This window comes from Pan troglodytes, chromosome 9 (genome assembly GCF_028858775.2).
Source record: "Pan troglodytes isolate AG18354 chromosome 9, NHGRI_mPanTro3-v2.0_pri, whole genome shotgun sequence".
In the NCBI taxonomy this organism is placed as follows: Eukaryota; Metazoa; Chordata; class Mammalia; order Primates; family Hominidae; genus Pan; species Pan troglodytes.
This window is the reverse complement of record NC_072407.2, coordinates 72,882,280-72,905,348: the sequence shown is the minus strand read 5'-3', so window position 1 is coordinate 72,905,348 and position 23,069 is coordinate 72,882,280. Positions and strand designations below refer to the sequence as shown.

At 56.3% G+C, this 23,069-nt stretch overlaps 1 protein-coding gene across 7 annotated transcripts in view; it reads left to right on the top strand.

Moving 5' to 3' along the window:
* The window catches only part of SHANK2 (SH3 and multiple ankyrin repeat domains 2), a 695,443-nt gene that overhangs the window by 321,111 nt on the left and 351,263 nt on the right, over positions 1-23,069 (top strand). For 6 of the 7 annotated variants that reach the window (XM_054662507.2, XM_054662506.2, XM_054662505.2 and 3 more), the window contains exon 12: positions 17,875-18,193. In XM_054662507.2, the coding sequence (XP_054518482.2) occupies positions 17,875-18,193 (319 nt within the window). Of the gene's footprint in view, positions 1-10,704; positions 11,445-17,874; positions 18,194-23,069 lie in introns of those variants that run through there. The other variant, XM_054662508.2, reaches the window with a different exon arrangement.

Below are 23,069 nucleotides of genomic sequence, written 5' to 3'. Positions count from 1 at the left end.
GAATGTTTTGCTCTGTTGCCCAGGCTGGAGTGCAATGGCACCATCTTGGCTCACTGGAACTTCCGCCTCCTGGGTTCAAGCGATTCTCCTGTCTCAGCCTCCTGAGTAGCTGGGATGACAGGCACACCACCATGCCTGGCTCATTTTTTGTGTTTTTAGTAGAAACAGGGTTTCGCTATGTTGGCCAGGCTGGTCTCGAACTCTTGACCTCAAGTGATCTGCCTGCCTCAGCCTCCCAAAGTGCAGGGATTACAGGCATGAGCTACCGTGCCTGGTCTCAACACACATCTTTGAGAGGGGCTGGGCTCTGTGCTGGTGATGCAGTGGTGATTAAGACAGACTGCGCTTGTCAGCAGTTTACAGACATTTTACTTGGGGGAGAAAGACCATATAAGCAAACTTAAAACTAACGTAACTTCAATGTTCAATAAATACAATGAAGGAAAAAGTCACAAGGGGCTAGCATAGAGATTAAGAGAGTAACCCTCTTGGGCAGGATGGTGAAGGAAAGCCTCCTCATGTGTTGACCATGAGCGTGAGTACACAAGGCCTGGAGTTGGAAGCAGCCAGACATGGGAAGAGCAGGCAGAGGAATGCCAGATGGAGGGTAGGCACAGCAGGGGCAGAGGTGTGTCCAGGCCACTGGGAGGGAGCTGACAGGGCCCGTGTGGGTGAGGGGGCATCTGGAGGAGCAGGAGCAGCAGAGGCAATGGCGTAAGTCCCCTGGAAGCCTGTAAGGGGCAGTGGCCTGTAAGGGGGCAGTGGCATGCTCAGTCTGCCTGGTGTCTTCATTAGCTGCAGCCACTTTAACAAAAAATACCATAGACTGGTGGCTTAAGCGACAGAAACATTTTTCTCGAAGTTCTGAGGGAAGTCCAAGATCAAGGTGCCAGCCTTGATTGGATCTTAATTGGGTGTCTGATGAGGGCTCCCTTCCTGGCTTGCAGACGGCAGCCTTCTGGTTGAGCCCTCCCATGGTGGAGAGACAGAGAGACAGACAGCGACCAACTCTCAAGTCTCTTCTTACAAGGACACCAGTCCCATCATGGGGTCCCACCTCCTTGACCTCATCCAACCCTAATTACTTCCCAGTGTCCCCATCTCCAAATACCATGATGTGGGAGGTTAGGGTTTCAACACATGAATTTGGAGGGGATGTAAACCTTCAGGCCACAGGACTTGGTGACTGTAGTCAGCCTCAGATGGTCTCAGGTGCTGCTTTACGAAAGTCAGTCTGTGAGGGGAGCTGCTGGGTGGGCCTAGCGCTTGAATGTGTCCTGAGACACCCAGGCGTTGGGCAGCTGCAGTGGTTCTTTCTGTGTGGTCCTGGCATCTGCAGTCTGGCACCAAATGCCCAGGCGGTGAGGAGCCTATGAACAGTGAGCAGAGGCTGTGATGGAGGCAGGCAGGGCCCTCCAGACAGCGTCTACCCATGGGGGAGCAACAGGAACGATGTAGAGGTCCAGGCCTTGGGTGGCACCCGGGGCCACCCACGGGAAGTCCTTTCCCTCTGTACCTGGCACTTTGTAAATGTTGACTTGCACAACTGCTGGCCTTCGAGACAGCTGCTGTTATTATCCTTTCTCCAACTTGCAGGCTCAGGCTCGGACAGGCACAGCCACGTGCCTGAGGTCTCAAGCAGCAAGGGTGGAAGCGGGCACTGTCCTCACCCCCAGTCTCGCCCAAGCTTTCCCTCTGTGCCCAGTGGCAGCTGTGTGGAGCCGGCCTGAGAATCAGGGCTAAGGAGCCATGCTGCTTCTGAGTGTGCAGCCGCTCAGAAAGAGGAGGCAGCAGGCACGTTCCCTTAAGGACTGAGAGCTGGGCCTTCCCCTGGCCCCCCATGGGCAAGCAGGCCATGTTGTGAAAGGGTGTCTGTGGCTGGAAACGGAGCGACACTCCTACCCACATTTCAGGAGTCCCTCCTGCACCTTGGTGGGCTCTCTTGTATGGGAGAGGAGGTGGTGGGCAGCCCACCCCAGTGTGGCTTGAGACAGGGAGAGCTGCTGCCCTGCTCGGGGTGCAGTGGGCTCGGGGTGCCCACTCCCCCAGCCTCCACTGAGGTCCGAGAGGGAGCCCACTCTGCCCCTAGATCTCCAGGCTTCTCCTCCCTGGGTTTGTCTAGCCTGTAGGATTCTCAGAGACCTCATGAGACCTCAGCAGAGTGAGGCTGGTCACCCTATTCTACAGATGAGAAAACTGAGTCCCAGAACCCTGCCTTGAGTCAGAGACTGACCCAGGACTCACATCTTCCACCACCAAGCTCAGATTTCATTCTTTTTATAAGAAGCTGGAACAAAGGACCCCATCAGGTCCTGTGGAAAGAGAATGGCTCACTCCAAGAGGGGTCCTCCAGCTCAGCTCTAGTTCCTCCCAGGGACTGGACATCTCTTCTCATGGTGCAAGATCACCCTGGCCCCGGGGTCCTCCATAAGCCCCCAGCCCACTTGGCCTGCACCTCGGCCCCTGGTTGTGATTCCTGACTGAGCGGACCATGTCCCCAAGAACTGGTGGAGCACATCTCAGCACATGAGCCTCTTGACTGAGCGTCCTGTGTCCTCGAGAACTGGCGGAGCACGTCTCAGCACATAAGCCTCATTTTCCCCTGTGGGAGGCCCAGGTATCCACAGTCACTCAGCTCTCAGAAGGGCCACCACAGGGATGGTTCATGCTGCCCGTAAGCCATTGCACGCCCCTTGGCTCCACCCCTCCTCCTTCAGGCGTGTCCCGCACACAGTAGTGTCCTGTGCACTGGGGCTGTGGCTCTGCAGGGAGCCTGTGGCCAAGGCTGGAGTTGCGTGGAGGGAGGGCAGAGGAGGCAATGTCTGGAGGCTGTGATTCTTCTAGAATATACCTTGGGAACCCCTCACCTCTCTTTGTGGTCAGACCCACCTTTACCCTCCAGAGCTCCTCCCCACTGCCCCCCAAAATAGCCATGTTCTTGGCCCTAAAGCTCAATTCAGGGTCAGAAAACCGGTGAGTGGTATCTCTTGGAGTTACACCCCCAGCCCCTTTCAGCTCTCCAACCAGGGAGAGAGACCCTGTGGGAGGTTCCGACGCCCGCTCCTCATTGCCCTCACCCCGATTTTCCACAGGCCTCCCTCGATCCTGCAGGAGCAAAGCTTCCCTCAATGACTCCAGCAACGGGAACATTACAAACACCACAGACTCCTACCTCTTTGTGCAAAGATAACCACGCATTATTGCTGAGATGCCTTTTTATATCTTGTGTTATTTATAAAAGCATGATTCATTTAACAATTATTGTGAGATGGAGAAATGTTGCCTACTAATATTTAAATTGCAGTTATCTAAAGCTACGAGGGAAAGAAGCAAGAGATGCTATTTTGGATCTGGTGGGGGATGGGCAGGAAGAATCCCGCTCTAGCTTGTACCTGCCCTGCACCTGCCACCCCTGCTCCTGGCTTGGCCCCCGCTGGCTGAGGCTCTTGCATACATACTTTCTCAGCATTCAGTCTTTGTTTCTGCAAGATAAAGTGGAGCTTGGGCTGGTGGGCCACTGAGACCGTCTAGAGTTTCTTCTTTTTTCAGCTCCCCATGGGCCTTCAGTCTGACCAGAGTTAGAGCCACCTCCTGTGTATTTTGTGTTAAGGTGGAAATAGGCTCAGGTGCTCCCCTGTGTCTCCCCCTGAAATATGGGGTGGGACCAGAGTTAGAGCCACCTCCTGTGTATTTTGTGTTAAGGTGGAAATAGGCTCAGGTGCTCCCATGCGTCTCCCCCTGAAATATGGGGTGGAGCCTTAATAAATCTCCGGGATATCAGGGCATCCCCTGCCCCAGAACCCTGGGAATTTTCTTGGCATTGCTTCCTACATCCCAACATTTTATTTTCTTCCCTTCTGGTTTGGTTGTGATCACGCTCAGGGTTTTGCCCAGGGTTTAAGTTGAAGGTAACGCTCAAAGCTGGCCCTTGTGCCTTCATCAACTTGGAGCTCCTTCCTGGCAGAAGGGCCTGGGTCTGAGTTACACAGAAGCAGTGTCTTGGGGAGACAACACTGTCCTGGCCTGGGTCAGGACCCTGTCTCTAGCGGCCTGATGGCCTTCCACTGCCTGCAGCCACCTGAGCTGCCCAGAGAGACTGAGAATGCCTGTCAGGACCTCCCTCGTCAACAAGCTGTTGTAATAATCACAATAATGAACAGTCAGCAATAATAAACAAACTTCAGTCGTGGTCGTGGTGGCAACAGCTAACCTCTGTTGAGCACTCACTGTGCGTAAGTACTGCACCCAGTAAGCACTTAACCCCCCGAGCAGCTCCTTGAAGTGACCATCATCACTGTGCTTGCTTTGTTTTTGGGGATCCAGAGTCCAGGGACATTTTGTGACTCATGGACAGTTACCTTGTGGGATTTGAACCCAGAAAGTCCAGCTGCAGATGTTGCAGAGATGCTGTCAGGGTCCCTGGACCAGAGGCCTCCCTGAGAGATGTCGCATGCCCAGCTCTCTTGCCCGAGACCCAGCCTCACGGGCTCTACCGGTCAGGGTCTGGGTCACCAGCAGTAGAGTCCACCCTGGCTTGTTGATGCAGGAGGCAGAAGACTCTGACAGATGTCAGGCGGTCACTGTGCTCCAAGAGGGCTGGAGAGCCAGGCCTGGGAACTGCGGCCAGCCGGGGTGGCCAGTCGGGGCGTCTAGCCACAGGTGGGCTATATGGAATACCTGGTGCTGTGCACAGTCAGAGGCGCTGGCAGGAGCTTGACATTGTGCTGGAGCCCCGTGCCACACCCGCCGGCTTCCGTGAGTTGTTCCTTCTGCATCAGTGCCTTCCTGGCCCATGTGTCTGATGGGCTCGAACTCGAAACCACAGCAGCTGGGGAAGCTGAGGGATGAGCCCTCACTGTTTCCAGGCAGGACATGGGGTGCAGGGAACTCCAAATGCAGTGAGGACGCTGAGGACGCTGACCAGGCTGCTCTGCAGATGCAGTGAGGATGCTGAGGACACTGGCTCAGCCACTCTGCAGATGCAGTGAGGATGCTGAGAACAACAGCCTAGCTGCTCTGCAGATGCAGTGAGGACGCTAAGGATGCTGTCCTGGCTGCACCTGCTCGTGGGGCAAGGCGGGGCAGTACAGGCCTTCTCAGGGTCTGGGGCAGCTGGTAGCGTGGCTGTGGCTTAGCCCAAGCCTCCCTGGGCCTCCACTGGGTACATGCAAGGCCCTGGGCAGAAGAGGGGGTGGGAGTAGGGTGGGAGTTGGACAAGGAAGGTGGCTTCTGGCCTCAGGAGAGCAGCACAACTAGAGAGCAGCCTGGTGAACCTAGTAAAGTGCTTTGGAACACTCAGAAAAAAAGCTAGGACTCACCCCCTCTGTTAATTCACTCCATTCATTCATTCATTCATCTCCAGAGCACTAGGGATCACTGCCAGTGTGCAGGGCAGGGAGGAGGGCTGGACACGGAACCTGCCTTTGAGAAGCTGGGAGGCTCCTGGCTCCACAACATGCCCCAAGGGCTGACTGCTGCCACAGGAGCCCTGAGGAGTGGTCTGTCTGCTGCCTGGATCAGTCAGGGAGACTTCCTGGAGGAGGCAGCACCCAGAAGGATAATGTGAATGCATCGTGAGCAATAGACCAGGACTTGTTTATTATAGAGATAGGGCAAAGCAGGAGGATTGCCTTGCTATCCACTTACAGATTTTTTAAAACTTAAATGTATTCATTCAGGGATCACTGACACTGCCTCCAGGTACTACTGTTACAAATATTAACTTACTTTATCCTTATGACTCTCCTGTGAAGTGGCACCATTAATATCCCCATTAACAGACTAGGAAACAGAGAGATCACGGGACTTCTCCGGGCTCACAGAGCTGAGACTTGTCCCCAAAGGTGTCCCCACGGTGTTGCGTGCACCAAGCCCCTCTCCTTTGTGCTTCAAACACAAGCTCGGGTGGCTCCACCCTGTGGGGTAAGTTGTGCTATTCCCACTTTACAGATGGGGAAACTGAGGGCCAGGGGGTGTCCAGCCGGCCCATGGCTGCAGGGGGCATGATACAGAGTCAGCACCCAAACCTGCGTCTTGACTCCCACGTCCAGCTCTTTCCAAACCACGTGGGCACTGAAGCCACAGCAAGTGGAGGCGGGCGTCTGATCGCCACTGAACGAGGACGTTTCTGAGACCTGTGAGCACCTCTGAGTCTCGCTGGCATGTTTATAACACCTGGTACGGCGTCCCCGCCAGGACTTCAGAGCACCTTGAAATGTTCTGATGTGTGAAGAGCTTTTTTTTTATGCAAGAAGTGAAATTATTTTCAGCCCGTTGTCAGGCAGTTGTCAAAAGACATGGCAAATAAAGGGCTTAGTGAGTCTCAGGGTTTGAGGGGGTGGTGCAGTGTATGGGGTGAGTCTGTGGGGTGCCTGTGGGCAGGGGCTGCAGGGAGGGAGGCAAGGGGGCATGGGGCTTTGGATGTCACTGGCTCACGAAGCACCAAGGGCCAGGCACTGGAACTGGGCTGAGTGGAGCTGAGTTGGTGTCTGAAGAGCCAGGTTGGGTGGCTGAGAGTTTGGGGTTCATTTGGGGGTGACCCTTTTCCTTTCTGGAAACTCTGACTTCAGAGCCTCCCTCTCCTCTTTCCTCCTGGTTTTTCATCTGTCCATAGACAACAAACAGACTCAAAAGGTGCTCGCCTGCGTTTTGAGATGGGTGGGCGTGCGGGCAGGCAACAAACAGACTCAAAAGGTGCTTGCCTGAGTTTTGGGACGGGTGGGTGTGCAGGCAGGCAGGCAGGTGGATAGCTTCATCACCAACCACTCACATTGCCACCCTCTCTGCTACCCGCCTGCCCCCAGCCCAGCTCACACCCGGAAGTTCTTCCCCTCCAATCTCTCCCTCTTCCGGAATGAAATCCATTTGAAATAAAACCTCATCTGCATTCAGTAGGAATGTGGCTGGCACAGGCCTCCAGGGTCGTTGTAGGCCCTCCACGCAGGACCCCTATAGGAACAGTGGGTCTAAAGGCAGAAGGAAGGGAGGGCTCAGCCATGCTGTGGGCATTTGGGCTCCAATGCGTGGAAACCTATGTGGGTGCAGCAGGGATGTCTGACCCTTCCTGGGCCCTGGGCAGCTTAGCGCTCAGCCTCTCTGAACCTCGTCTGTCTCATCTGACAGCCTTGCTGCTGGTCTCAGGGACCCAGGATGGCAGCTCCACGGGGACATTCCCAAAGCCTGAGGCTTTTCTCAGAGAAGAAGATCTCTGGAAGCCTCCAGGGAAAATGGGTTTTTAAGTTTCATCTTTTATCTTCGTCTTAATTTTCGTCTCAACCACTAGCGCTCGGTCATCCTCGGAATACTTGTTTTAAAGATGGGAAGGGCGCTAGCGAATTCCCAGAGTTCTGCGGGAGGCTGTGCGCCCGCCTCTGCTGCCCCAGCTCTCCAAGGTCACCTGGTCGGTGGCAGGTTTCTGGGTCTCCGTGGCTTGGAGGGTGAAGGGCCGGGCCTGTGTGCAGATGGCAGGAGAATGCGAACCATCTACCTGGGGCTCAGGGGTGAGCTCGTCTCCTGCGATAACCCCAAGTGTGGATTTCTGGGAGGGCCTGGACCCCAAACACTCACACGGAACATTTGTCCACACAGAACTTCCCTCCCAGCCAGGCAGGCAGGGCAGGCTTCAGGCCACGGACATGCTCATAAAACGAGGGGCAGGAGGAATGCTGATGTTCCCATGGCCACATCCCAGGGCTGGAAGACAAATATTCCCCCAGAAAGGCAGGGATGGGGACACCAGATGAAAACCGCCCTGGAGGCTGCACAAAGGTTTGCATTTGTCGGGGCAGAGTCTGTGCCTTCAGCGCCAGACTTCCTGGCAAATGAGGAAGTGGTCTGCACCCACCAGGGAAGGGGGCAAGTGGTGGGTGTGGGGGAAGGAGGCTCTTATAGGCTGCTGCCCGCGTCTGACAGCGAGAACCCCTGTGCAAAGGTAGTGAGCCCCCCGTCGCTGGAATTATCCACGGAGAGCCTACCACATGGCCAGGACAGTGGTGTCAAGAATGGCCCAACTCCCTTGGCAGGATTTCTGTGGGGTTGACCAGAAGACCCGTGTGGCAGAGCCTGGCCCAGGACCGGGCACTCAGTAGGTGTGTGCATGAGAGTGATGGAGCCACCACCGCTCCTGATCTTTGTGAATGGTTTACTCAGCCTCCTCCGAGTGTGGGCGGGAAAAGTTGTCTGCTTATTGAAAGAATTGAAGGTGTCTGGAAAAGGGATCCTTTAGCCTGGGGGTGTTCCCTGGATTCCTCAAATCGTCTTGTGTCCAAAGCCTCATCGTGCCCCGCCCCTCACCCCTGCACAGGCTGAGAAGCAGGCCTGGGTCTTCGGATCTGGCTGGCTGTCTTCTGCGCATGCCCCCAAACCAGATGGGACATGGGGTGCAGGGGTGGGGGTGGGCGGGGCAGAGGGACCCCAGGGGTGGAAGCCAGCTATATTCCTGGTGACGGGGCCTTGTCTTGGGAAGGCTCCTTCCCTTCTCCCTGGGCAGCCCAGGGTTCATGGAACCCCTGCCTGGGCTCCTGCTTGTGGGCAAATGCACCTCCAGGAGCAGCTGCTGCACACGCACCTGACGGTGGCCGCTGAGGGTCCTTTCTGGGCCAGCTGTGAGTGCTGCTGCGTGGCTCCCGTCCAGAGGTTCTGGGTTTTTCTCTGGTTTAGACGGGGCAGGGCCTTTTCTTGGTCCTTTGACATATTTGACATTGGAGGCCCCCGTGAGGGGAAAAAGGCTCCATTTTGTCCCCTGCCTGGTCCACCAGTCAAAACAGATGCAGGATTGTCACATGGTCCCAGGGAGGTGGCTTCTTCCCTCCACCCTCCACCCAAGGTCTTCTGTGGCCGGCAAGGCAGCCAAAGATGACAGGACACCGCTGGCCTCAGGCCAAGGGCTATCCTGGCCTCACCAGCCCAGAAACGTGCAGGCTCTCCCCACACCACGGCAGGCCGCAGAGGCAGCAGCGCCGGAGCAGTGATTGGCTCAGAAACTTGGCTTGGGATGAGGCTCTGTGCTTTTGGGAGGGAATCGATCAGTGACAGATGGAGGGGGTGTTGAGCGTCACTGAGTCTCCCCGAGAGTTCCCTGAGCTTTGGTGAGTCCTCTGGGCTCACGTGGCTGAGCACACGACCAGCCGGGTCCCCCAGCCTTGGAGGAGCTCCCTGTACACACCAATACGGACACGGTGGCATCCCCGTCTCAGCCTCCCAGCGCTCGCCAGCCAGGGCAGGCAGCCAGGCCAGCACATGGCAATGAACTAGACACTCACCATCTGGAAAGCTTCTGGCCCCCCTGGCTGGTCCACCCGGAGGACACATCGTCAGGCCTCCCGAAGTGGGGGAACGCTTTGTGCATCCGAGGAGGGTTCTTCTGGAAGCTGTTCAGCCTTGCTCAGAGTGTCCGAGGAGGTGCATGAACTCTGTGGGACACACTGGTGGCTCTGACCTCAGAACCGTTTCTTAATGCAAGTCTTAGAAATGGCTTTGACTCGGTTTTATGAGTCGGCGACGCATGGTAGGGTGAGAATGTCACCCCGGCAGAGTTTTGACACGGCTCATGAGTTGTGTGAGTTAAATAAGAGATGAAATTTATTGTTATTTCTGGGTTTTTGTGGGGTTTTTTGTTTGTTTTTGGAGACAATCTTGCTCTATCCCCAGGCTGGTGTGCAGTGGCGCAATCATAGCTCATTGGAGCATTGAACTTCTAGGCTCAAGCAATCCTCCTGCCTCAGCCTCCTGAGTAGCTGGGACCACAGGCGCACGACCACACCTGGCTAATGTTTTTAAATTATTTTTCATGGAAACGGGGTCTCACTATGTTGCCCAGGCTGGTCTCAAATTCCTGGGCTCAAGCAATTCAACCGCCTCCACCTTCCGAAGCACTGGGATTACAGGCGTGAGCCACCGCACCCGGCCAAGAGATGCTGTTCGGGTGCTCAGCTGATATAGGGCGTACACTCAGTGATTCTGTGGCAGTCTCTGCTCTCCCTAAAGCCAGAGGCCCTCACCGAGGCATGCCGCAGTCCCGTCCCTGGTACGCCTTCAGGGAAAGGCTCCTGGGGGGCCCCCAGCCTTCTTGTTCTCACACCGCCATTTTTATTGACACAAAGTGTGTCAACCATATGGAATTAAACTTTAGTGCTCTGGTTGCTTTTTCCTTGTCTTGTCTCGTCTTTCTCTGGTTGTGTGTATGTGTGTGTGTTTGTGTGTGTGTGTGTGTGTGTGTTTTAAATTTCTGAAGCAGTTCTCTTAGCAACCAGAAAAAAAAAAAAAACACACACACACACACAGCACACTAAATTATAGCCCAGCAGAGGCATCCGGCAACAGAACCTTGCCCCTGGATGCTCCACATAGCTTCAGGAAGCTCCTTCTCCTGGTGTAGAAATAACTCACTGTCCACCTGCCACAGGGCACCAGCCTGCATCCACTTCTCTGTGTTTGCTTTATAAATCTGACTTTCTCCATGTAGGGCTTCCAAGGGGCAGCTTTCCTCTTTTCTCTTCTTCTGTTGGGTTGGAAATGCTGAGGAAATGCCTAAAGTGACCCTGAAGAGCTCGCTTTTATCAGCTGCCTGGAATCGGGGCCATCCTTGGCAGGGTCTCAGTTTAATTGTCTTTTTATCTCTCTCTTAAAAAAAAAAAAAAAAAAAAAAAAAAAGTAGGAGGGGGTGGAGTCCTGTTTTTTCCAGGGTAATTACCTCGATGGGTGGGGAGCCAGAGAAGTCATGGGCACTTGTGTCTGATTCTTTTGAACAGAAATGTAGGTCGTGTTCAGAAATTCCAGAATGCTGGCCATGTCTGCCCGGGGAACGTGGGTCTGGTGTGAAGCTTATCTGGTACTTGTACGCTTCCCTCCCCCTTGTCTGTCTTACCACATCTGCTAGCTGACAAACAAACTTGGCTTTTTCTTTAAAAAAAATTTTTTTAAAAAAAATAGAAAAGCACAGTGCAGTATATTTAGGCACAGGCGCATGGAGCGCCCAGCACCAGCCCGAGTTTCCTTGGATAACTGGGGCTCGAGCTCACTCATGCCTCCCGGCGTCTCCCAGCTGCCAGCTCGAGGACGCCTGATCCGCGTTAACCCTCCGCGGTGCCTCTTCCTCAATGCCCTGAGCACAAAAGCAGAGTAGCCCGGCTCACATGACGCGCGCCGCGAGAGGTAGCCGGGTTTGAGAGCAGCCCGTCTACGTGCAGTTGGTTCCCAGCTGACAGACAGAATATGGGGTGGGCTTTGTCACCAGCACGCTGGGTCTGGCATGCCCAGCTATGCTCGGAAGTGCACCGTGCCCAGACACCCGCCACCTCTCCCCGGGTCCCAGCTGCTCTAGCACCGAGGGGCCGGGCTGCACGCCTGTCCTTCCTCCCATCCAGGAAGGTTATATAATGAGCGGACCGCTGCCAAAGTCAGAGGGAAAATGAAGTCTTTGTTAAATGCCTTCACCAAGAAGGAAGGTAAGGAAAAAGCTGTCGGGAGCCGGGTGCATGGGAATTAGCAGCTGCTTGCTGATTCTCGGGGTGGGGGAGAGGGAGGACTCCAGTTCCTCCTAAAATTGCCAGTTGTTAATCCCTGGCATGTTAGGGGATAATGACTTTGGTTTGGGATACGGTTTGGTTTGAGTTGGTCCGGAATATAACGCGGTGGAAGGTCTCGCCTTATCGTGTGCTGCTTTCAAACCTTCAGCCCTTGTGGAACTGCATTCCGGAATGGCCATCCGTGGGGACCGTGCCACGAAGTGTGTTAGGAACTAAGTCCTAGGGAAAATAAAGGAAGTTTTGACTATAGTCCTCAGTGACCAGAGGGCTGCTAGGCACTGGCCGAGGCAGGTCGGGGCACATGGCTGGCTGCACCAAATGGGTGGCTACCTTCCGAGCCGCTCCCGGCTCTCCCATCCCGGGGTTGCAGTTACATGGAATGGATGGGAAGGGAGCGTGGCCAACTTTAAAAGTGCACACTCTCTTTGTCATACCTTGTGTAATTTTTATTGTGGGGAAAAAAATGTATAAATAAATGCATGTAAGCCAGCTAAGAAAATATCCACCTATTTAGAGTGCAGATTGCCTAAAAGAAGGAAACAGTTGGGTGGAATATTAATCATTTTCAGACAGAAAACAGTTATTTTTAACCCTTTTCACAAAAAAAAATCATCATTTCCATGGATGGTTCCAGTTAGAGAGTTTTGTCAGAGAGCTCTCATTTTAGGAAATCAGATATCATAAAAAGGTGTGACTTTAGAGAAATGAGGAAGGTACTTCCCAGCCCCAGCTCGTTGCAAAATAAACACCGAAGAAATTTCAGTACTCAGGAAACGAATTTAATATGAATCTTGGTAATTAAGCGAGGTAATTTTCATTAAAATGTTCACACTGATGTCACCGGTGAGATTTCATTTGAGTAACTTGCGTGGTCTACAGAGTAAAAATGTATTTGAAAATGTCCCAGCTCTTTTATTCCTTAATCCTCCAAGGGTGGCCTCCCCATGTGAATTCTTCCCCCCTCTAAGTCCATACTCTTCTGACAGAATCTTAGGAATGTATATAAATAACAACCTTTGTCTGTGCCCATTTTCTGACATTATTCACCAAAATTCACCTTCTGGGGTTTCAATTTTTATAATCCATGAACAGCATGAAAATTTCAGTTGGGGATTTTGGTGTTAGGTTAATTCTGTATCTGTTCTGTTCTTTTATAGACTTTTTTTTTTCCTAATGAGTTTATCTTAGCAACTGCCAGGACTCCCCCAAATGCCATCACTTGCTATGAAGAGTATGCATACCTCCCCCAGTTACAAGGGTCAGAAAAAGAGAATTGGCTGCATTGTCGGGGCGGGGAAGCTGGGCGTGAGGCAGTCGGCTGTGGGAGGCAGCGTTTCCGTGACTGGGGGCCCTGTGATGTCTCCTCCACGTGGGTAGGGAGAGCCGTGGCCTCTCCTGGGGTGCCCCAGGAAGCTGGGGGCTCTGCGGCTGCTTTCTGCTGGCTGTGTCTGTTTGAGATTTTGGCTCTCACACCAATACAGTCTTCCAACACGTAATCTCTGTAAATGAAAGATAATCGCTCTCTGAGACTGTGGGCTCATCAGCCCTTTGCAAGGTCTTTTAATCCACCCGCCCAGCCCCCTCCAATGACAGGCAGTTCCCGGATCACCCGGAAGCCCTCTGGGCCAGTCGTATCTTTGTAAGCCTCCATGCAAACATTCAGTGATCTACAAGGTTTTTTTTAGTATCTGCCGGTCCAGAGGGAGGGCACCAACATGGTTTTCCCTCAAGACCAACAAAACAGACTCGGTGACCTGTCCCAGGGATGAGGTTTTTCTCGTGGGTGGTGGCTGTGGATCCCAGGCCAAGCCCCTCGAGGGGCTCTGGAAGGAGAGATGTCCACGGAGAGTGCCGTCAGCTTTTTCCGTTCCTTGTCTCTCCCCGGCCAGCCTGGGTGGCGTTCATGGATCCGTGTGCTTTGAGAAATTAGGAGTGGGATGAAAGTCCTGGCTGAGGAGCCCCGGCTGCTTAGCGGGGCATCTTCAATGACAGAAAGGCTTCACAGAGGAACCAGATCAGAGCAGGTGTGACACCGCGACCTCCCCAATGTACCACCTCCAGGTTCTTACCGACAGCAGGCACTGACGTCCAAGTGTGTCAAGTCCAAGTATCCAACCTCAGGATGCTTTGCGCAGCTCTGTGCGGCCCCCCAGGCTTGGCTCTAGCTCTGTCTCCAGGGCTGCCCTGTGTCCTGGGGAGGTGGGGAAGGTGCGCCGGGTCACAACTGTCTCCCGTGAGCTCTGCCAGCACCCTCCATCCCCCATGAGCTCTGCCAGCACCTCCTCTGCCCTCAGGAGCTCCATCAACGCCACCTCTGTCCTGTGAGCCCTGCCAATGCCATCTTTGTCTTCAATGAAACCTGCCAGCACCACATGTGTCCCTTGTGAGCGCTGCCAGCACCACCTCTGTCCTTGGGAGCTGTCAATACCACCTCTCTACCTGTGAGCTCTGCTAGTGCCACCTTTGTCCTCAGTGAAATCTACCAGCACCACCTTTGTCCTCATGTGCTTTGCCAGTGCCACCTCTGTCCCCCAGGAGCTCTGCCAACGCCACCTCTGTCCCTCATGAACTCGGCCACTGCCACCTCTGCCCCCCATGAACACTGCCAAAGCCACCTCTGTCCCTCATGACCGCTGCCAACGCCACCTCTGTCCCTCATGAGTTCTGCCAGCGCCACCTCTGTCCCTCATGAGTTCTGCCAATGCCACCTCTGTCCCCCATGACCTCTGCCAATGCCACCTCTGTCCCCCATGACCTCTGCCAATGCCACCTCTGTCCCCCGAGTTCTGCCAACGCCACCTCTGTCCCCCATGAACTCTGCCAGTGCCACCTCTGTCCCCCATGAGTTCTGCCAATGCCACCTCTGTCCCCCGTGAACTCTGCCAACACCACCTCTATCCCCCATGACCTCTGCCAATGCCACCTCTGTCCCCCGAGTTCTGCCAACGCCACCTCTGTCCCCCGTGAACTCTGCCAACGCCACCTCTGTCCCCCGAGTTCTGCCAACGCCACCTCTGTCCCCCATGAACTCTGCCAGTGCCACCTCTGTCCCCCATGAGTTCTGCCAATGCCACCTCTGTCCCCCGTGAACTCTGCCAACGCCACCTCTATCCCCCATGACCTCTGCCAATGCCACCTCTGTCCCCCGAGTTCTGCCAACGCCACCTCTGTCCCCCGTGAACTCTGCCAACGCCACCTCTGTCCCCCATGACCTCTGCCAATGCCACCTCTGTCCCCCATGACCTCTGCCAATGCCACCTCTGTCCCCCGAGTTCTGCCAACGCCACCTCTGTCCCCCATGAACTCTGCCAGTGCCACCTCTGTCCCCCATGAGTTCTGCCAACACCACCGCTGTCCCCCATTAACTCTGCCAACGCCACCTCTGTCCCCCAGGAGCTCTGCCAGCACCACCTCTGTCCCCCAAGAACTCTGCCAACGCCACCTCTGTCCCCCATGAACTCTGCCAGCACCACCTCTGTCCCCCGTGAACTCTGCCAGCGCCACCTCTGTCCCCCGTGAGCTCTGCCAGCGCCACCTCTGTCCCCCGTGAGCTCTGCCAGCGCCACCTCTGTCCCCCGTGACCTCTGCCAATGCCACCTCTGTCCCCCGAGTTCTGCCAACGCCACCTCTGTCCCCCATGAACTCTGCCAATGCCACCTCTGTCCCCCATGACCTCTGCCAATGCCACCTCTGTCCCCTGAGTTCTGCCAACGCCACCTCTGTCCCCCATGAACTCTGCCAGTGCCACCTCTGTCCCCCATGAGTTCTGCCAACACCACCTCTGTCCCCCATTAACTCTGCCAACGCCACCTCTGTCCCCCAGGAGCTCTGCCAGCGCCACCTCTGTCCCCCAAGAACTCTGCCAATGCCACCTCTGTCCCCCGTGAACTCTGCCAGCGCCACCTCTGTCCCCCGTGGGCTCTGCCAGCGCCACCTCTGTCCCCCGTGGGCTCTGCCAGCGCCACCTCTGTCCCCCCATGAACTCTGCCAGCACCACCTCTGTCCCCCATGAGCTCTGCCAGTGACACCTCTGTCCCCCATGGGCTCTGCCAGTGACACCTCTGTCCCCCTGAACTCAGCACCACCTCTGTTACCCCATGACCTCTGCCAGCACCACCTCTGTCCCCCATGGGCTCTGCCATCGCCACCTCTGTCCCCCATGACCTCTGCCAGCGCCACCTCTGTCCCCCATGACCTCTGCCAGCGCCACCTCTGTCCCCCGTGAGCTCTGCCAGCGCCACCTCTGTCCCCCGTGAGCTCTGCCAGCGCCACCTCTGTCCCCCGTGACCTCTGCCAGCGCCACCTCTGTCCCCCGTGAACTCTGCCAGCGCCACCTCTGTCCCCCGTGGGCTCTGCCAACGCAACCTCTGTCCCCCATGGGCTCTGCCAGAGCCACCTCTGTCCCCCGTGAGCTCTGCCAGTGCCACCTCTGTCCCCCGTGAACTCTGCCAGCGCCACCTCTGTCCCCCGTGAACTCTGCCAGCGCCACCTCTGTCCCTCATGAACTCTGCCAACTCCACCTCTGTCCCCTATGAACTCTGCCAGTGCCATCTTTGTCCCTGTGACCTCTGCCAGCACCACCTCTATCCCCCTTGAGTTCTGCCAGCACCATCCGTGTCCCCAAGAGCTTCGTCACTGCCACCTGTGTCCTAAACTACTTGTGACGTTCTTCTCCTCTGAGGCATGAAGGTTCCCCCAGACCCAATCCCAGGGAGGACACGTGTTTTCTCTTGCCTTGCAGTTTGTCAGATGGTAGCCCTGGTCCTGTGCAGTGGAAACTTCAGAGCCAAGCGTGGCTTCAGCCTAAGGGCTGAATCCTGTAGCCGGTGAAAAGCTGCTGCAGGCACGATTATCACGGGCCGGGGAGAAGCCCGTGCCTTTGGCCCCCAAGTGATGGTGGTTTCTGCTGTTTCCTGCGGAGCTTGGAGGGCTGCCTTTCAGGAGGTCTTCTTTCTTGGAAAGGGCACTCGCTGTCTTAGGCTCTGGAGCTCTGGGTAAACCAAGGCAGCTGCGGTGTGGCTGCCACCCCTCAAAGCTCCCAGGGGCTGTTGCTGTCATTCTGAGCCCCTGGTCTCATTGAGTGAGGAGAGTGAGGGCCTGGCCCTGTCTAGAGCTTTGTAGGATGCCAGATAAGGGGTGCCCAGCCCCTGCTTCCTCACACAGTCCCCACTTCATGGGAGGGAGGAAGGCACCTTCTTAGTGAGGACTGAGATTGAATCATCCAGCCAGTGGACTCGGAGACTGTATGGTTGGCTCAGGCGTGGCAGAGCGCCACAGACAGGTGGCTTAAACTCCAGATATTGGCCGGGCACGGTGGCTCATGCCTGTAATCTCAGTACTTTGGGTGGCTGAGGCAGGCGGATCACAAGATCAGGAGTTCGAGACCAGCCTGGCCAAAATGGTGAAACCTCATCTCTACTAAAAATACAAAAATTAGCAGGCGTGGTGGCGGGCACCTGTAATCCCAGCTACTTGGGAGCCTGAGGCAGGAGAATTGTTTGAGCCTGGGAGGCGGAGGCTGCAGTGAGCCGAGGTCGTGCCACTGCACTGTAGCCTGGGTGACAGGGCGAAACCCTGTCTCAAAAACAACAACAACAACAACAACAACAAAAACAACCAGATATTTACACCTCCCAGTCCTGGGGACTACAAGTCTGAGATCAGGGCATCGCAGGGCTGGTTCCTCCTGAGGCCTCTCTTGATGGCTTGCAGGTGCCACCTTCTCCCTGTGTCCTCATGGGGTCATCCCTCTGTGTGTGTCTGTGTCCTCATCGCCTCTTCTTATAAGGACCCCAATCCTATGGGATCAGGGCCCCCACTAATGGCCCTCCACGCAGATGATCTCTGTAAAGACCTTACCTGCAAATATTGGCACATTTTGAAAACTGGGGTTTAGGACGTCAACACACGAACTTGGGGGACACAGTTCAGCCCACCCCAGAGGCTCAACTTAGGTTGTGGGGAGGAGGCATCTTGCGGCAGGCAGCTCAGTGCCCTCTCTGCTTTGTGTGATGGGGTGGCCCGTCCTTACACATGCCCAAGCCAGCCGGACGTCTCCCGGGCCAGATGGAAGCTCAGACCCCACGTCCCTTCCATGCGAAGTACTGGCTTGAGCTCCGTGCCGTGGAGATGTTCTCCGTCCCCAGCCTGTCTCTCTGCTTCCGTGTCAGGGGTGAGTTCTGGGCCTGGTGGAGTCCAGCTGGGGTCTCGGCCCAGAACTCACAGCTCCCCTCTGCTGGGCTCGCATGGGGGCTTGGACGCACGCAGGCCTGCACCTCCCTAGGGTCCCCACCCAGCTGACCACGACACAGATGCACTCACCGGCCTCTCTCCATGTCCTTCTCCCCAGTGCCCTTCCGAGAGGCCCCGGCGTACTCCAACCGCCGGCGGCGGCCCCCCAACACGCTGGCCGCCCCCCGGGTCCTGCTGCGCTCCAACAGTGACAACAACCTCAATGCCAGCGCTCCTGACTGGGCCGTCTGCTCCACGGCCACCTCGCACCGCAGCCTCTCACCCCAGCTGCTGCAGCAGATGCCCAGCAAGCCCGAGGGGGCCGCGAAGACCATTGGGAGCTACGTGCCCGGGCCCCGCAGTCGGTCCCCATCGCTCAACAGGCTGGGCGGCGCAGGCGAGGACGGCAAGAGGCCGCAGCCTCTCTGGCATGTCGGGTAAGGAGTGGCAGACGCCAAGGGAAGGAAGACCGCTACGTGCTGGGGGTCCCAGCTCCTCCAACTTGGGGTGGCCCAGAAGTTGAGCAGGAAGCCCATTTTATTCCAACCCGGGTGTTGAGGAAACTTTCATGCCTGAGTTTTGCTCACTGTCCCTGCTGGCACGGTCTCCCCCGGGGGGGCTGGGGTCACCTTCCCGAGCCTCATGGAGGCACACGATGAAAGCTCGGGGCAGGTGTGCAGGCTGAGCTGAGCATCCTGGGGTGGACTGGGGATACTGCTGGCGTCTCGGGTCCTGTTTCCTTTCCTTGTGTACTGACTTCTTGGTCCTAAGTGAAATGTCAAGAGGGAGAGAGGCAGGGCTGCAAGCCTGGTCAGGGGTGTGTGCCCTCCCAAGGGCCATGTTTGCAAGCCTGCAAACACACCTTATCCAAATTGAGGGTGCACACGCGGGTGGCAGGGAGAAACCCAGCCCAGAGGAGAATGCTGGGGGCCGGAGAGGCCGGCTCAGGGCTCTGGCATCTGGCTGTCTCAGCAGCTGCAGGGATGGTCTCAGGTAGCGCTAACCCTCAGGGGAGCACTTGCAGGCCTGGGTCCAGCATGGCAGGAGCACAGAGGGCATGTCTGTCAGTCTCTGAAGCAGCCCCAGGTGACAGGAGCCTGTGCCTCGTTCCATTTCCTAGCCAAGGACATGGGCAGCATAGGGCAGACTTTGGGAACTGCCTGTGGTCTCCTGCCCAGCACCCCATTCGGCGTCCAACTCCAGGTCTGGGTCTCTCCCCACCCTCCTGCCTCCCAAGCAGCCAGGGGAGCTGGATTTGCACTCAGAGCTCCAACTCCCAAGCAGGTCTCTGCCTTTCTCACGCTACCTCCCACAATTTTCAGGCGAGGAAGAGACTTCCCAGGGATCAGCTCATTGTCGGGGCCCCAGGTGCTAGGGTTGGTGTTGGTTCCAGCCACGAAAGCTGCACCTGCAGGGGCAGTGGCCGTTGCCACCGATGCCTCCACATTCTCATGGGTACAGCTGCTCCAGGAGTTCACTGTGCTGGCTTCTTTGCTGCAGACGCCTCTATGAGGAGCCCGAGGTCACACAGCCAGAACGTAGCAAGGGCAGGACTCGGCACAGGCCCCTGGCTCTGGCATCTGGTGACTTGGCACTCCCTCATATTTGGGCCTTGGACCCGTGCTTCCCCGGCCGTTGCCATGTTTTTGGTGATGTCGGCATTCAGTGCTGAGGCCCCTGACCCTTGCCCCCATCCTACATGCTTCCTGTTTCCTCCCTGGCCTCAAAGCCACTCGGGGTCCAGAGCCTGGCTGCAGGGAGTCTTGCAGGCCTGGGTCATGCTCTGTTGCCAGCTAAGGTCAGAGATGTCAGGGAGGAAGACCGCCACCACCCCTGCCCCCAGGGGCTCCACCTGGCAAGCTCCGTGTGAGTTTGAGGAGGGTCAGTGCCTCACGTGGTCCCAGGAGGGGCTGATCACCCTGACTATGACCAGCAGCCCAGGCTTTGGGGCCACAGCCAAGGAGTTTGTGGGGAGAACATGCCGGTGAGAGCCCACTTCTCCCGGCCCCTAGACAGGGTTGAGGCCTGACCCTCTTAGAGCTGGCAGACCCCACGTCCTCTCAACGCTTTGGCCTTTAGCCCACAGACGCTTCCCACCAGAGCCAAACAAGGAGGTCCAGCTGCCTCTGGTCTAGATTCCTGCTTGGAAGGACCCCAAGGGAGGAGTCCCAGGTGCTGAGAACAATGGGAAGCTAAATTAAAGGGCTCCCCCGAGGCAGCCAATTCCACTTCACACACTTAGCAAGACTTCTGACTACAGTTTTAAAAAGAGTGTGTCCCCTTCACCCAGTACAAAATCTAATAAGACAGCAAAGGCAGCGTGGCCAGGGACTTGAGCTGGCTGCAGACTAGATGTGCTAGATGTGGCTCGGGAGAGAGAGAAGCAGCCGGGTGTATTGCAGCTGCGGTCTGACCATCCCTGTTTCCCTGTTCATGTGTGAGGAACGGGGGACAGAATGCACATGTGTGTGTGCATGTGTGTATGTGTTTGTGTATGCCTGTGTATGTATGTGCATGCATTTTTGTGTTTTTTTGGTCTGTGTGCATTTGCCTGTGTGCATGCTGGTGTGTAGACATGCGCGTGCATGTTAGAGAGAGAATCATTGTGTATGTGTGTGTGTGGTCATCATGGTGGCCTGCCTGCCTCAAATGCTCGTTGCCTGGCCTCCTGCATACACGCTTCTGGACTGTACCATTGTATAGCTGCATAACCTTGGGCAGGTAAAACCCAATCTGCCTAATCTTTGTCAATTATAAAACAAGGGACCAGGTGCAGTAGCTCACACCTGTAATCCTAGCACTTTGGGAGACCAAGGCAGGCAGATCACTTGAGGTCAGGAGTTTGAGACCAGCCTGGCTAACATGGTGAAACCCCATCTCTACTAAAAATATAAAAATTAGCTGAATGTGGTGGCGCATGCCTGTAATCCCAGCTACTCAGGAGACTGAGACAGGAGAATCGCTCTAACCTGGGAGGCGGAGGTTGCAGTGAGCTGAGATGGCACCACTGCACTCCGGCCTGAGTGACAGAGCGAGACTCCATCTCAAAAAAGGGTCCCAGAAAGACCAACTTCAGGTTTTTCTCAAGATCAGCTGAAGGCGTTCAGGGTGGCCGCCTCCCACAGCACCTTGTCCAGCCAGTGCGCATTCCACATTGGTTCTTAGAGCCCAGGTCCATGTCCAACCCAAGACCCAGAGCTCGGCCAAGACTGTCCCCTTTGTCACCTAGAACCGTTGGTAGAGTGACCAACCATTCAGGTTTGCCTGTGATGCGGGACTTTCAGTGCTAAAATCAGGACAGCCGGTCCCCCTAACTGTGGGCCACTGCCTGTCCCAAGTCGAGGGGTACTGCTCTTACCTGGTGGCCCTGACCCGTCAGTCCCTTCTTTCTTGGCCTTGTTCCACCTTCCCTTTCCCCACCCCTTCACAGCCTCCCTGTCCATATCCATCTGTCCAGGATTCAGCATCCTCAATGGTAGCAATAGCTGTGCTGTAGGAGGAACCCTCTGGATGGGCACTGATGAGCTGAGAGGTCCTTCCCTTAAGACCCGTGTCCTAACTAGGACCTGCCAGTGGCACTGACGTCCCCTCCTATGGGACGGCAGTGGTGAGCATTTGCCTTTGAGGTGACCAGGTGGGATGGAGAGTTGGAGGCAGGCATGCTTCTCCAGGCATCTTTTTGAGGTCCCCTGGGATGAGGGTGGGGCATGCAGGTGCCACTGTTGTGTTCTGTCCCTGCATAGGGCCATATGCATTCGGGGGGCAGAAGTGTCTTTGCACGGTGAGGGGCACAGAAGGGAGCCAGTTCACTGCACATTGTTTGCTTATGGAGCAGTTACCCAGGCCCATGCTGGGCGCAGGGACATTCAGGTGACACAGCCGGGGTGCAAAGGCTGGTGCCCTGAGCACACTTGGTCTGAATGTCCTGCAAACAAGGTACAGCCAGGGGAGGGGGGCCTGGCTAGAGCTGTCTGCTTCCTGGCTGTGGACCGAGGCCCCAGTGTGGAAGTGGCCTTTATTGAGATAGGGAAACGCTCATTCGGCCAGCCCTGGTGATGCTGGATGGTGGATCACAGGACTGTGCAACCCAACCCAGGGCCATTTGGAGGCTCCAGGAGGTGGCTGAGCCCCTCTGCTCCTTGTTCATCCTCGAAGCTCAAAGCTCAGAGCTCAGCCCCATGCCTTGTGCGCCTGCCTTACTATTCCTGAAAAACCAGCTCTTTCCTAGGGCAACGGGCCCTGGCCATGTGGCACTAACAGGCCACTTTCAGGGAGGCTGCTAGCTCCCAGCCTCTGGGGGCCTTGGATGACCCAGAGCTCTTTCTGGTTACCATCAGAAGCATAAGTGACAGCGTGCTCTCCCTGTCGTGGAGGGGAAAGCCCTCCCCACTTCCTCCTGTCTGAAGGGTGGAGCAGCTGCCCATCAGCCCATGCTGAGCAACTGGTGCTGAACATCCCCCAAGCGGTGCTGACCGCCAGGGCTACCTGGCTCTACCCACCCGCCGGCTGACCTTGGGCAAGTCACTTGCTGGTTCTGTGCCTCTGTTTTCTCCTGTGTAAAGTGGGGCTGATGACTTTCACCCCCTCCCGAGTGTGCTGGGTGGATTAAGTGGCTTTCAGCACCCGGCCTGCACTGACATCCACAGCTGCTCATAGACAGTCTTCGGTTCTGCAGAAACGTCGGCCGCTCTTAGGGTCGTCTTCATCTTCATCCTCATTGTGGACAGTGTAGAAAGACCCCGCTGGCTGCCATGGGGCAGGGAGCAGAGGGTATCAGGTGTTATTGTCCCGGTGGCAGAGGCCTGTGTGGGCTAAGAAGCAGGGGAAGCAGAGATGGCCAGGTAGGAGGAGGCTGACTGTCCTGGGCAGGGAGGCGACTGGCCAGGTCCCCTGTCCCTCTGCACATGCTCAGCACCCCTCTTGGGCCAGACCTATTTGCCTAAACGCTGACCCAAAGCCCCAGAAACCTTGGCCAGGACTGCAGTGGGCGTGGCAGTGTGGTCAGAACCAGCCTCAGGTCACACCCTCAAGTGCAGCCTTGATGGGGTTCAGGGAGGCCTCCCAGCCTCCCCAGGGCCCCCACCGGGACTCCTGCTGGCACCAAGCAACCCAGTGCCTCCTGGCCTGGGCTCAGAGCTGTAGGCAGGGTCTGCTTCCTGCATGGAGGTGCCAACCCTGGTTCGAAGCTGCCCTGAGCCAGCTTGCACAATGGCGAGCGCCCCAAGGAGCTCACCGGGCCCAGCCTGGGAGCTGGTGTTGCAGTGATGGTGTAACAGGAAGGGGGCTGCAAGGGGTGTGAGGGGGCCGATCTGT